This window comes from Microcebus murinus, chromosome 1 (assembly GCF_040939455.1).
Source record: "Microcebus murinus isolate Inina chromosome 1, M.murinus_Inina_mat1.0, whole genome shotgun sequence".
In the NCBI taxonomy this organism is placed as follows: Eukaryota; Metazoa; Chordata; class Mammalia; order Primates; family Cheirogaleidae; genus Microcebus; species Microcebus murinus.
Genome location: NC_134104.1, coordinates 2,298,220 through 2,313,430, shown reverse-complemented (window position 1 = coordinate 2,313,430; position 15,211 = coordinate 2,298,220). Strand labels below are relative to the sequence as shown.

The following is a 15,211-nucleotide window of genomic DNA, read 5'->3' as shown; positions in this document are numbered from 1 at the left end:
TTCATGTTGCGTGCTCGCAGTTAAACCATAAGCACTGCCCGTGGTTTTAGCTCATGAGGGCTCATTTGTCCCACTTTATTCATGCATGCACATGGTCAGCAAACACTTATGGAGCACCATCTGTGTGCTATTATTAATATGTATACTACTGTCAGCACTGGGAATACAGTAATGAACAAAATAGACAATCCTTGTCTTATCAGTTCTGCAGTGTTAAACATTTAATATCTGCTAAAATTGGGGTGCATCTTAAAATCAGCCTTGTGACAGTTTCATTTGTATCAGTGCTCTCTTTTTAGTGGCATATAAAATAACAGTACATCTTATGGTTGATGATATCTTAGATTCAGTGAAGGTGATTAGAGAAGTAAGCGTTTTTTCACAGTGATGGGCTTAGAGCTCTCTACCCAAGAGTTACAATAAATAGGAGTTGTAGATATTTTGACACTGGGGTAGGTTAAAGTATAACACTTTACCCCAATCTCAAATGGCTTCTGGGCTCATTTTGTGATGAGAGTAGCTGTTGGATTTGCTCATTTCAAAACTTCCTGGTATTTAATATGTCCTCATGTCTCACTTTCATGTTCACTTCATTGGTTTTGAAATAACTAAAGCTATACTGTATTGTCAGAAACTTAGTTGTATTAAGTTTAAAAAATTTAGCCCTAAGAAGAAAAGATACATCAAGAAACAACAGTGGATTGAAACTGCTTCAGATATGTACTTCTCCTTTCAAGGTTCTGAAAATAACTCAATAACGAGCACATCCCTCTTTGACTTTGAATGCTTCAAAAATTGGCAACTTGTTTTTACCAACTAAAATCCCTAGGTGAAAACAAGTTTATAACGGGGAAAAAACTTTGGCAAACAGTGGGAAGAAAGTAAGACAATTACTACAGTAACATACAGCAGTTAGATAGTGCTTTACTCTTACAGTGCTTCTCATACGTGTTCTTGATTTTGACCCTAACTATAAACCTTACATACCTTATAGTTAAGGGAACTGAGGCCCAAAGGTTGGCTGACAGTTTTCTGATACTATACACTTGTCAGTAGCAAGCTGGGTCCTAGCCAAGAATTTATTTCCACTCTTTTTGTTGCCTCCTAGAGATGAGACAATATGTTTTCTTGTCCAGCTCCCTTTCCTGCCCACTGTCAAGAATCCATTGGCCTTCTTTGTTCTAATCTGCTATTATCCATTATAGGAACCTGTGTAGCACATCATTGCACCTTTGTTGTACCTTTGCCTATAATATGAGTCGTCCAAAGATATTAGGCATGTTACATTATCCCTTTTTTTTTTTTTTTTTTTGAGACAGGATCTCACTCATCCTGGCTACAGTGCAGTGGCGTCATCATAGCTCACTGCAACCTCCAACTCCTGGGCTCAAGTGATCCCCCTGCCTCAACCTCTTGAGCAGCTGGGACTACAGGCGCATGCCACCATGCCCGGCTAATTTTTCTATTTTTTGCAGAGACAGCGTCTCGCTCTTGCTTGGGCTGGATTATCCCTTACTTAACTGACTGGAGGACCATCTGGAGATAAATGTACAGGATCCTGTTTTTAAGTGAGAAAGGCCAGAATGCAGAATGGGATGCCATATAGATCACATTTGCACAACTGTGATTTTTTGCAATACATGTATCTGTTTGTAAATGCACAGGAAAGATCTGGAAAAATTGCACATCAGACAGGTAGCAGTGGTCCTTTTAGGAAGGAAACTGGGACTCAGGAGGCAGTGAGCAAGGCTAAATTGTGACTGTGACTTTGGTGGTGGTATATAGGTTCTTTGCAATAAAAATGTGCTTTTATTAGTTAGGACTCTTTTCCAGTTGCAACCTGACAAAATCCACGCTACACTAGTTTGGAGGCGGGAATGGAGCAGAGCTTCGTGCAGAAGTTCTACTGCTGGCTCCAGAGCCCACTTGTCCTCCACTGTAGACTCAACTCCCCTGAGAGTATCTCTATTCTCATGTAGGCTCCCCTTGTGTGGCAAGGTGGCTGAGCACAGGGACAAACTGCATTCACTTCAAGTGCAGTGGGAGAAAGCTAGAGAATTCCTAAAGCCCGAGCCTCGCAGCAAGTGGTTTGTCCATTCTTGAACCCATCCTTGTGGCCAAGGGAATTCCTGCTGATTTGATTGAAGCCCAGATTGCTGCCACCTCCCCTCATGTGGGGTGAGCCCACCCAGATCATGGCTTCCCTCCACACCCTGCTTGAAGGTGGGGAGCCTGAGAGGGACTAACATCCTAGCTACTTGGCAAGAACAGGGAATGCCCGGTACCTGACCTCAGTAATCTGTATCCTTTAAATCCTCTTTTTGCTTTTAAGTCGATTAATGTTCATGCCTTTCTGGTTACATTATTATGAAGAGTGTTTTTAAAACCAAAAAGAAAAAACAGCATGGTGTAATTTGGGTAATCTCATGTACTCTTTTTCTTCTTTTTATTAAGGAATATTTCAAATATATACAAAGTGTACTCATGGCTCTGCTTCATCATTGGCCGATACCTGGCTAGTCGGCCTAATCTGCCCACTTCCTCCTTTCCACTGGGTTGTTGTGAGCTGAATCCCAGACATCCCATTTCATTTCCAGTTACCTCAGCATGCACCTCTGAAAGACAAGGATTCCTTTTTTTTTTTTTTTTTTTTTTAATAACTTAAAGAAGTTTATTCTGGGCCAAATTTGAGGACCATGGCCTGGAGCCACACCCAAGAAGCCTTAAGCAACTGGACTCCAGGATTCTTTTTTTTTTTTTTTTAAACATAGCCACAGTGTGATTATTATACCTTTAAAAAAAATCCTTCATAGGATGAAATATCCAATCTGTTTAGTTTTTCTCAACATCTCATAAATGTCTTTTATGACAAATCAGAATCCAAATAAGACCCACTTTTTGAATATGGTTATGTCTGCTAAGACTGTCTTAAACTCTAACCGTTCTTGTCCATTTTCTCCATGCAGTTTGTCAGACTACGTGGGACATTTGTCCTATAGACTGGTGCACACTTGGGGTTTTGCTGACTGCATCCCATTGTCTCATTTACCATGTTCCTCTTGTCCCCTGTATTTCCTGTAAACTAGTATTGATAGTTAGATTTGACATAATTTAGAGGTTTTTTTCAGTTCTGTTTTTGTAAGACTACTTAACAGGTCAGTGCTGTGTTCTTCCTGTTGTCTCAGCTCTGGCATCTAAATGAATGATTGTCTATGCAAGCTAAGGATCCATCAGTGTGGTTTTGGGTGTGGTTGATCTGACCCATCCGTTTTAAAATTTCTCCATATCTTTTCGTCTAATGTTTTAGCAGCCATTGATGATCCTTGCCCAGATCCTGTAATACAGCAGTCCCCAACCTTTTTGTCAGCAGGAACTCGGTTCCTGGAAGACAGTGTTTCCACAGGCAGGTTGGGGGGAGCTCAGGCGGTGATGCGAGTGATGGGGAGTAGCTGTAAATACAGATGAAGCTTTGCTCACTTGCCCACTGCTCACCTCCTGCTGTGGGGCCCCCCAGTTCCTAAGTTTCATGGAAGACAATTTTCCACAGATGGCCCAGGGTGGTGGGGAGGAGGGGGCAGAGGGCAGAGCTCAGGTGGTGATGCGCATCCCGGTTCCTAACAGGCCACAGCCCGGAGGTTGGGGACCACAGCCCGGAGGTTGGGGACCACAGCTCTAATACACTAGGGATATATGCAGTCATTAAACACGATTGTAGATACGTGGGAGTCACTGTGACAAAAAAGTTGCTGCGATCTGACTGCAGCTGGCTGGGCTCTGGTGGAGTTTATCACTCTTGCTGTACTTACATTATCAATAGGAAGATCCCCGGGTGTGACTTGTTTCAAACAAGGGGGTTGGGAGACCAGTTGGTACATCTTCTGTCCAAATCTTAAGGGAAATGTACTTTAATTACTATAGTTTCTGATATCTTGGTTTTAAATGGGAAACCATAACAAGAAAATCAAAATATACCTTGATAGCCTTTCAGCCAGAGCCACCATCTTCCAGTAATTCGCCAAAATGACGAACACAGAGAGAAAGAGGAGAGGCGCCCAATACACGTTCTCTAGGCCTTTATGAAAACATGGAGTTGTTCCTTTGGCCACATACATGTGAATCTACAAGAAAGGTGATATTATAGACATCAAAGGAATGGGTACTGTTCAAAAAGGCATGCCCCACAAATGTTACCATGGCAAAACTGGAAGAGTCTACAGTGTTGGCATGCTGTTGGAATTGTTGTAAATAAACAAGTTAAGGGCAAGATTCTTACCAAGAGGATTAATGTGCGTATTGAGCACATTAGGCACTCTAAAAGCCAAGATAGCTTCCTGAAACGTGTGAAGGAAAATGATCAGAAAAAGAAGGAAGCCAAAGAGAGAGGTACCTGGGTTCAACCGAATCGACAGCCTGCTCCACCCAGAGAAGCACACTTTGTGAGAACCAATGGAAAGGAGCCCGAGCTTCTAGAACCTATTCCCTATGAATTCATGGCATAATAGGTGTCTCACTTTGTGAGAAGCGACAGAAAGGAGCCTGAGGTGCTGGGACCTATTCTCTATGAATTCATGGCGTAATAAGCATAGCACACTTGTGAGAAGCAAGGAACGGACCTTGAGCTGCTGGAACCTATCCCCTGTAAATTCATGGCACAGGAGACAAACCTAATAAAAGCTGCTAGACTCTTAAAAATATATATATGTATATATATATACACACACCTTTATAAAATTGCTGATGAGAAAAGTCTTTAGTAACTTAGAAAGCAATATCTGTAAAATAGGGTAATCTCACTCTAAATACACTAAACTTCCATCCATCAAAAGGGGTCTTTTGTGGCTTTGTAATCATCATTTAGAGTATTGAGATCACATTGATTCCAAATATTGTTTGCATTCCTACTTTACTACTCCAAAAGATTTCTCCTGAACCTCCTAGCAAAATATGAATAAAGACCATTTGTAAACATGCATTAAGACTTGAGGGTTCTGTTTGTTTTCTGATTTCATGATCCATAGGTTTGGAATTTCCAAGAGTATACACTTACCATATCATTTTGTGATTCCTTATGTCACTCAAGTATTTCATGACACCTGCACAATCCAAGAGACAAGGCTGAGCAAAACTGGTGGCTTCTTCCTGGCTGGTAGAGGCAGAGGCAGAGCCCTCTTGCAGCTGGAGTCAGAACGAGGCCAGCCCAGGTGATCTGCATACTACAGGCAATTTGCTCAGTAAATGGCTGCCAAGACAGGGAGGGAGGTTGGGACACAGCCACTTTTGATCTCATAGCAGGATCCTTTACAAAGGGTCATTTTTGCAACAATATTCCCTAGCTGTGTCAGTTTCCTGGGGGCTTTCCTAGTCCTTCAACTTTTAGATACGCTATCTGGAGCTCCCTGCGTCAACCTGGCCGACCTTCTTTTCTTCAGGAGTGGGTCTGCCAGTCCCTGGGGCTTCATGCGATGTGGGCAAATTCTGCATCTCTTGTAGGGTTTGCATTTTTATTTCCCAAGACCAGTGAAAACACTGGTATGCAGGAGAGATGCTAGTTTTAAGTCAGGAGGGTGCTTGAGGGGAATTGACTCTATAAATGGCCACTTCATTCATTCACTTTTTGTTGCGATGACATGTTTGCTCACATTGCTCAGATGATGGGACTTGATGGGGCCGCGCGCCCACAGCCACTCTGCCCTGGAGCTGCTAAAACTACGCGTGCAGTAAGAACTTGTAACAATAAGGAAAAATGTGCTTCAGGTTTTTTTAAGGCATCTGCAGGTAGAAGGGAATTAAAATGTTATGTGGTATATTATTTTCACCACTTCTGAGGCAGTTCCAAACTTTAAGAAAGGAAATAAGATTTTTGTGCTGTTTTGCCCTCCAGGAGGTTTCAGTCAAGAAGAACTTCTAAAAATATGGAAAGGACTCTTCTATTGCATGTGGGTGCAGGATGAACCCCTTCTACAGGTAACGTGCAGTTCTCTTTGTCATATTTCCATATTTTTGCAACAGATGGGTAAAAGATTTGATCGCTTAATATACATAAACGAAGTGAAAATCAATGCCTCTAGGGGTCATTTTTTCACCTTTTGTACATACAGAAAGAATTGCAGTATCAAAGCATTGTTAATTATCTTCTCAAATAAAAGGAAGAATATGTATAAATTATAGGTTTATTATTTCTATCACAATTTTATAGGGTTCCGTGGTAGGTTTTACATTACGTATTTTAAAGTTTGTGTTTCGTCTTCTATTAAGTGAATTGTGTGTGGTCAGAAATGCCATGGCGGAGGTCAGTCCAAGACCCTGTGAAACCCGGGACGAGCAGCAGGCCCTCGCAGCCTAAGCCTCTAGCACTTACAGCTCGGTGCAAACTGCACAGCTCACTAGAACACACATGTGAAATCTGTCTCTGTCTGCTGAATGTGCTGAGCACTTCCACCAAAACTAGGACTAAAATAGAGGTTCTCACTTTGCAAAAGCTCTGCTCTGACGTGCAGGAGCAAGCTGATGTGCTGGCATGGGCCTAGAGGGGCCGAGCATGCAGACCTCTGGTGCGAGGGATCTTCATGGTAGAGTTCCCTTTCTGGGCATTACTGTGCAGTCTTGCCACTTCTCCCAAGCCATGTAATAACTTGTTTTGATTTCTTATTTTTTATCTATTGAATATATTTTGAGTAGGATTTCAGGGCAAAATATTGTTAGGTTACATTCAAAAGTAACAACCAGCAGCTTTAGTGGAAGAAAACTGATGAACAGGAACCTCGTTTTCAAAATGAGGAGAACTGAGGCCAGGTGAAGTGTGAATGATACCCAAGAGGATCGTTCTTTCCTTCTGGACCTCTGTTGACACTCAGTGGCAGGCCTCTCTGTGGGCCACATCACAGGATCCTCCCTGTGAACGAGCCTGTCACACCTCAGCAGGGCTTGCTCTTCCGAGGAGTGACGCCTGGAAGGGTGGCTTGCCTTTGCATTCCACCCTGTCTCTGACCAACCAGGTAGAGGGGACTTCCTGATACCGCAGAGTGAGGATCCCCGGTGTCTGACCATCCATGTTGACCCTGCTGTCCTTTGTATTTCACATGATTTCAGGGATTATGGGAGGATCCCAATTGAAGTTACATTTTTAAAGGCAGGAATTGACAGATAATGTATTTCTTCTGTAGTTTATTTGAACAGTTACCGTGTTTCCCTGAAAATAAGCCCTACCCATAAAATAAGCCCTAGCAGGATTTCTAAGCATTTGTGCAATAGAAGCCCTACCCCGAAAATAAGTCTTAGTGATGAGCATGGCTATGCAGCGCATCTGCACAACCCATGCATTTCGTGGCGAAGCGGTAAAAAAGATGAGCAGCCCTTTTCATCTGCCTCACTGTGACAGCTACTATCCCAGAGGTGACCAGAAAGGTGCGGGCAGCCCCACCTACAAGGTTGGCTCCCCCTGTCAGCTCCCGGCCATCCTGTGCGTGCTGCAAGCTAAGGCTTTGAGGGGAAAATAACACATCCCCTCAAAATAAGCCCTCGGGTGTCTTCTCAAGGAAAAATAAATATAAGACCATGTCTTATTTTCGGGGAAACAGTCACTAGAGATGCTTTTTTTTTAACACACAGCTAAAACAATTCTCAGAGACATCAAGTTAGCATAACAGTCCATTAAAATTAGGAATTTTACATTTGATAAAGTTCAGATATTCAAATACATACTTGTTAGTAGAAGTGACATTGAGAACAAGATGCACAGACTTTCCTCTGGGCAGAGATGGGAGGAGGCTGCAGGCCATGGTGCTGTCATCGCAGTGTTAACACGTAATAATCCCAATGTTTCTCCCCAACCCCACCTTTGCAGGAGGAGCTAGCGAACACTATTTCCCAACTCATCCATGTTGTTAACAACTCAGAGGCTCGTAAGTCCTGATATTTTCATGACTTTCAACGCTTCCTTGTTCATCACATTTGCTTACTTGCCTAGGAAATCTAGTCAGTATTGTTTCTTCTCCTTCCTTTAAAGTTTAAGTTTTCCAAAGTACTAGTTTAATATAAACCTAGTACTAATACTGTGTAGACATCAGGCGACTGGCTGTTTCTGTTTTTCAAAGCTATGATAAATGTTGACTTGGTAAGACGATGAAGGAGGTATCTTGTGGAGAATCATTTGACACCTCGAAGATTTCAAAAAAATGTTTTTAGAAATAACAGTCCTGGCCAGGCATGGTGGCTCACGCCTGTAATCCTAGCACTCTGGGAGCCCAAGGCGGGAGCGAGGATCGCTTGATGTCAGGAGCTTGAGACCAGCCTAAGCAAGAGTGAGACCTCGTCTCTACTAAAAATAGAAAGAAATTAGCTGGACAACTAGAAATATATAGGGAAAATTAGCTGGGCATGGTGGTGCATGCCTGTAGTCCCAGCTACTCAGGAGGCTGAGGCAGAAGGATCGCTTGAGCCCAGGAGTTTGAGGTTGCTGTGAGCTAGGCTGACACCACGGCACTCTAGCCCAGACAACAGAGTGAGACTCTGTCTCCAAAAAAAGAAATAGAAATAACAGTCCTCCAGAATCTACACATTCTGAGTCACTTGGACACTTGCAGAGGCAGCTGTCCAGATGCCAGTGTTCACAGTCATCTCTGGGTGGCAGCTTTACCCTGCTCCAGGTTGGGGCTGTCACTGGTAGTAAGCTATCAAGTCAGTCCTCTTTACCAAAAAGAAAGACAAAGAGAGATTAAGGTTTTTCTGACTCAGGACTGCTTACAGAGGAAGAAAAAGACAGTGCAATTAGTTTATTCTGCCTAGGACTTCTCAGAACAAAACCATCCTCATGACTTTAATACCTCCTAATGGTTCTCTGAATATTAGCTTACTCATAATGAACAAAATTCTACTTACGATGTATAGATTTGCACATATCGAGGAATTGTGCAAAAAAAAGTAAAGCTGAAAGGAATCAACAGAAATTGTTTTTCAATGAAAAAGTGCTTGTTTCGTGGCTCAGAACCAAAAAGTAGAATTTTTTGTACTTACAGTCCAGGTGAAACCTAACATCAGACTAAAAGCTGAGTTTCTAAATGGATCATATAAGTGTTCGCCGAGATGAGTGGTTTTGGATTGTTGTTGGGTACAGGTGCGGTGGAAGTGTCCATAGAAAGGGATCGGGAATCTCAATTGTAAGAGAAACATGGCTTTGCAGCAGATAAGGAAAAAGGCTCCAGAGAGCATTCTAATTAAACAATAATATATTAACAGCCTTCCTGCTTTATAAAAATATGTTTTCATTTAAATGTGAAAGAAATTATTGAGCCTGTTTCATTATTGGCCAAATTTTCAGGTTGCCCGAGAATTCTTGAGAAATGTAGATAATAAATAATACGAATTTGTTTCTCTTCGTTATTTTCTTGCTTTGTGGTAAGATGTTAACATGGAAACCAAGCATTCAGAGCCTTTTGTTCACTGCAGAACACCTGTTCATTCAGACCTTTTGGCAAACCATGAATCGAGAATGGAAGGGAATAGACAGGCTACGCCTGGACAAATACTATATGGTAAGATCTGCAGCTGTCGTCCACATTTCCTTCAAAAGCTCATGTGAAGAAAAGAATGGCCTTTGTCTGAAAAAGAGTGGAAAGGTTTATTTGTGAGGCAGAATGGGCTCCAGGCTAGTGTGAAGGAGGAGACGTGGTCTCCTCATTTGACTGGGTCCTAGAGGGCGTCTCCGCTCTGGCTTTTCCGGCTGTTGGGGATGAGTTAAGGATCATTAGTGAACACGTTTTTTGATCTAGAAGTTATTGTAGTTATTACGGTTATTTTTTTCACTTTTGGGAACCAGGCTACACTAGTTTGATTGGTCTCCTCATTCCACTGAGCTGATTAATATTTCTTTCCTTCCTTTTTGTAACAAAAACTGTCTATCTGTAGCTGATCCGGCTGGTCCTGAGGCAGTCCTTTGAAGTTCTGAAGCGAGATGGCTGGGAAGAAAGGTTGGTCCACTACTTGAGTTAGCATTTGGTGGCCTTAAAGCTTATAGGGTACTAGGGATTTCTCAGGCTTTCAGTTAATCCACAAACATGAATTGCCTGGTCTATGCCTCCCGCTCCATATAGTACCATGAGAAGCAAAATATGGGAGCTTAAAATCCAGTAGAGGAGCATAAAATAGTTAAGCGCATATGACAGCATTTTATACTGATTTAAGTGCTTATTTCCTTCTGAAACTGTTGTGTTAGCCTTGCGTTGATAGTTGTGCAGTGTAGGCACTCAGCTAAATACCTTCATTTTCTCTTGGCACGCTATCTTTAAAAGAACCACGTGTGTTTTTTCTTCAGCCGAATCAAGCTTTTCCTAGATGTCTTGATGAAGGAGATCCTGTGCCCCGAGAGTCAGTCTCCTAATGGAGTGAGGTTCCACTTCATCGATATTTATCTGGACGAGCTCTCCAAAGTGGGAGGGAAGGAGGTGAGCCGCAGCAGTGCCCGAGGGGGCCAAGGGGGTGCTGTTGGTTGCCACTCTGCTACCAGTGACAGTAGCAGCGTAAATTTGTTCGGCCCATCTGGAATGTGTTCTAAGTAACTAATGGGTGTATAAACAAAGCTTCATATGCTAAGGATGTTTGTGGCAGTTTTACAAAACAATTGAAAGCAACCTTGTAGAGTCCAATAAAGAATTCAGCAATATGGAGAAATGCTCAGGATATATGTTGATTTTTTTTTTTAAAGCAGTAGAAAGAAAAGGCAGTAAACAAAGGTATACAAACTGTATGACTTTTTTTTAAAGTATATGCTCATATATAAATAGACAAAAGACTAGAAAGGAAATGTACATTTTTAGTATGCAATCATCTGAATTTGGGAATATGAGCAAATTTTACTTTTTTTTTTCACAAGTGTTCTGTAGGGAACTTTTTTTTTTTTTTTTAGACAGAGTCTCACTCTGTTGCCCAGGCTAGAGTGAGTGCCGTGGCGTCAGCCTAGCTCACAGCAACCTCCAACTCCTGGGCTCAGCTGATCCTCCTACTTCACCCCCCAAGTAGCTGGGACTACAGGCATGCGCCACCATGGCTGGCTAATTTTTTCTGTATGTTTTTAGTTGTCCAGCTAATTTCTATTTTTAGTAGAGATGGGGTCTCGCTCTAGCTCACACTGATCTTGAACTTCTGAGCTCAAGTGATCCTCCTGCCTCGGCCTTCCAGAGTGCTAGGATTACAGGTGTGAGCTACTGTGCCCGGCCAGGAACGTATATTTTTTAAAGTAAAAGACAAGATAAATGCTATATGCAGAACAATAATTCCTTTGGCTCACGTTTTCCAATGGTCTCCACGTAGAACATCTCTTAGAAGAGGGGTGTGTACATGCTCCCTGTGCTGGACGTGTAGAGCGGCGCTGGTCGGATCGGGCGGCTTCTCCTGCGGCTGCGCTAAGATGCCAAGTGGCGGGCACAGCCTGCGCCTTGAGCCTGGCTGCAGGCTTCTGTGGCGCTCCCCGTCGGCACTTTTGGGCTGTGTGAGACAAGCCTTGTCTGACCACCTTATGTGAAAAATGCAAATGATTCCTTTTTCAAGGACATGTCAGAAAGAGAAAGGCTCTTTTGTTTCTCATTTTTTTCCCATTTTATTTCTGAATTACAGCTTTTAGCAGATCAGAATCTCAAGTTTATTGATCCATTCTGTAAAATCGCCGCCAAGACTAAGGAGTAAGTGATTTACCTGGGTGTTCTCACTGCTTGTTGGTGGTTGGGGGTTGTTTTCTGTTCGGAAGCACAGTCAGGCTCCCATGGTGATTTTCTAGAGCTGAGAACAGCCAAAGTTTCTATTCCCATTAACAAGACATTTGAAGCTCTGAACAGTGATTTGGTTCTTTCAGCTTTGGGGCTTCCCCGGTCACCCCAGGAATGCCCGTGCACATTCCAGCTTTGGGGCTTCCCCGGTCACCCCAGGAATGCCCGTGCACATTCCAGCTTTGGGGCTTCCCCGGTCACCCCAGGAATGCCCGTGCACACCCAGGGTTCCGTCTGCTGCCCTCCCGCTGGGTGGCGTGTGGCAGTTCCTTGCAGTTGCAGTTAACCACACAGAAGTGTTGTCAGGGAGACAGATGCCCACTGGCAGGCTGAGGGTCCCCACACCCCGGGGCAGACCACATTCAAGTGATGAATGCAGGGCTCAAAGGGGTTCACGTACCCCTCAAACAGCAAGGCTAGGGGAACTGTTCTAATTGTGTTCTGTCACTGTGCTTCTGCCCTCAGCCAGACCCTGGTGCAGACGATAGCTAGGGGCGTTTTTGAAGCCATTGTAGACCAGTCTCCTTTTGTACCTGAAGAGACAGTGGAGGAACAGAAGACAAAAATGGGTGACAGTCACCTCCCTGAGGAAGAGGCCCCTGAAAATGAGACGATATGGAGAAAAGCAGCCTGTAAAAAGAAGACAGGTGAGAGGCTGAGCTCGAGTGGCCTGCCTGGTGCACTCCTCGTTGCACACACTCTGCTCACTCTGCAATGCGTGTCCTCGTGTCTTGCCCGGCACACCTGGAGTTGGTTTGTGGAGGACACCGCTGTCTCCACCCCTCCTGAGAAAGGAAGCAGTGGGTGTTCAAGCGCCTGTGCCTGGCTAGAGTCTGGGGACACCCGAGACCTGTCACATGTAGCTTAGGCACATTTCTGTACCTCCTAGGACCTCAGGACTTCCCTCTAGAGTTTTCCAGTTATCACCGCTATTGCTCTGGAGTTCTGCAGTTGCTTTGTTGTTCTGTGGGATGTCTTCGAACACCCTGGTATGGCCTTGTTTCTTCAGGGGACCTGCCATACGGTTCCACGGGGGACATGCTTTTGTGTCTGCCTTTCTCAGCCCATGGCTCCTTTCAGGGCTCTTTTTCTCTGTGTTCCGTGCCCGCTGTGGACTGACATTCTGGCTACTGTTTTGTGTCCATGGGCTTCCGTGTACTGTGCATGCTGGAAGGCGCAGGCCCAGCCAGATTCCCACGGCAGTTTCGGGCCTCTCTCTGCAGACTGAGGTAAACAGTTAGGTTAGAGTTTGCCCATGCATTTGAAGTGTTTATAGCTATTAACAAAGTTTTCAAAAACTAATGATGAGTCCAGGCGCGGTGGCTCACGCCTGCAATCCTAGCATTTTGGGAGGCCAAGGCAGGCGGATTGCTCAAGGTCAGGAGTTCGAAACCAGCCTGAGCGAGACCCCATCTCTACCAAAAAAATAGAAAGAAATTAATTGACCAACTAAAAATATATATACAAAAAAAAAATTAGCCGGGCATGGTGGCGCATGCCTGTAGTCCCAGCTACTCGGGAGGCTGAGGCAGGAGGATTGCTTGAGCCCAGGAGATTGAGGTTGCTGTGAGCTAGGCTGACGCCACGGCACTCACTCTAGCCTGGGCAACAAAGTGAGACTCTGTCTCAAAAAAAACAAAAACAAAAAAACTAATGATGAAAGGAAATATAATTTCTTTTTAAAAGCATGACACAAAACTATGTAGGAGGAGCCTGATTTGTTTTTTAAAGGTTTATATGTGCCTTCAAAAATCTGGAGGATAGACCAGAATGTTAATAGCCGTAGGTGGCAGAATTATGGGTGATTTTTGTTTTCTTTCTACTTTTCTCTATTTTCTAATTTTACTACGGTGATTGTATATTATGTTTAATCAGGAAAAAAAACAGCAAGTCTTTAAGAAAAAAGAAATACTCTAATTTTAAATTCCGTGTAGATCAGCGGTCCCCACCCTTTTTGGCACCAGGGACCAGTTTTGTGGAAGACAGTTTTTCCACAGATGGGGGTTAGGGATGGGTTCAGGGTGATTCAAGCGCATTACATTTATCGTGCAGTCAAACCTCTCTGCTAATGACAGTCTGTATTTGCAGCTGCTCGCCAGCGCTAGCATCAACGCCTCAGCTCCACTCCGATCATCAGGCGTTAGATTCTCATAAGGAGCCGCAGCCCAGATCCCTGACATGTGCAGTTTACAGTAGGGTTCGCACTCCCCTGAGACTCTAACGCCGCTGATCTGACAGGAGGCGGAGCCCAGGCGCTGATGTGAGTGATGGGGAGTGGCTGTAATACAGGTGACGCTTGGCTCACTCGCTGCCCACCTCCTGCCATGTGGCTTTGTTCCTAACAGGCCACAGACTGATACCAGTGCACAGCCCAGGGGTTGGGGACCACAGGTGTAGATGACAGAGTTAACTGATGACCTTCAGCAAATTTTGTGTAGGTGTGGGAGTAGTCTCAGGGTCCCCCTGCGCCCCACATTTCTGTCAGTCTAAACTAGACATGGGGTGGTCGAGTTGGCTCAGCCTGTAATCTCACCACCTTGGGAGGCCGAGGTGGGAGGATCACTTGAGGCCAGGTGTTTGAGACCAGCCTGGGCAACAGAGTAAGACCCTGTTTCCAAAAAAATAAACTAGACACAGTCTCAGTCAGGCATGGTGGCATGTGCCTGTAATCCCAGCTACTCAGGAGGCTGAGACAGAAGGGTCATTTAAGCCTGGGAGTCCAAGTCCAGCCTGGACAACATAGTGAGACCCTATCTGTTAAAAAACAAAAAAAACTATAGACGCCATTTAGCTCTCTCCTGTGTGCAGCCACAGACGTTCTCTCCCAGGTGCACTTGGCAGATGCTTGTTGGACACTTACACCTGCTCGGGGCCGGGTGCGGGACCTGCCTCGTCTCCCGCAGGTTGTGCCCGATGCCACACCACTGACAAGTACGTAGCGCTCCAGAAATGGCGCACGTTTGGAAAACCTTTCAGTTCTCACTAGTCATTTTTATCTGCTCCTTCATAGGCTTTAAGAATCTTTGAATATTTTTTTTCTTTTTTTAGAGACAGGGTCTAACTCTGTTGGCCCAGCCAGAAGTACAGTGGCAAAATCATAGCTCACAGCAGCCTCAAACTCCTGGGCTCAAGCGATCCTCCTGCCTCAACCTCCCAAAGTGCTAGGACTACAGGCGTGAACCACCATGCCTGGCTGAATTATTTTTTAAATGCTAACAGTTGCATTGATATTGACTTGTATTTCCTCAGGCAGCTTCCTGAAAAGTGAGTGTGCTCCTGTGCTAGACTGTTTACTGTGGTCCTGACTGACCTAAAAATGGGGACGCATTCCTGGTTCCGTCCTCCTCCTCCTGACAGTCCAGAGCAGTGTGGTGCCTAGACCCACATACCTGGGTCCCTGACCCCAGAGCTTCGCACCCCCCTGGGCCGAAGCCTTCACGCGAGGGCAGTGCGTG

General features: G+C 44.4%; 1 protein-coding gene across 2 annotated transcripts in view; it reads left to right on the top strand.

Moving 5' to 3' along the window:
* RRP1B (ribosomal RNA processing 1B) overlaps positions 1 to 15,211 on the top strand; it is a 29,873-nt gene that overhangs the window by 2,548 nt on the left and 12,114 nt on the right. For both annotated transcript variants that reach the window (XM_012779084.2, XM_012779083.2), the window contains exons 2-8: positions 5,882 to 5,964; positions 7,844 to 7,901; positions 9,445 to 9,530; positions 9,904 to 9,965; positions 10,310 to 10,439; positions 11,608 to 11,672; positions 12,222 to 12,403. In XM_012779084.2, the coding sequence (XP_012634538.1) occupies positions 5,882 to 5,964; positions 7,844 to 7,901; positions 9,445 to 9,530; positions 9,904 to 9,965; positions 10,310 to 10,439; positions 11,608 to 11,672; positions 12,222 to 12,403 (666 nt within the window). The remainder of the gene's footprint in view (positions 1 to 5,881; positions 5,965 to 7,843; positions 7,902 to 9,444; positions 9,531 to 9,903; positions 9,966 to 10,309; positions 10,440 to 11,607; positions 11,673 to 12,221; positions 12,404 to 15,211) is intronic.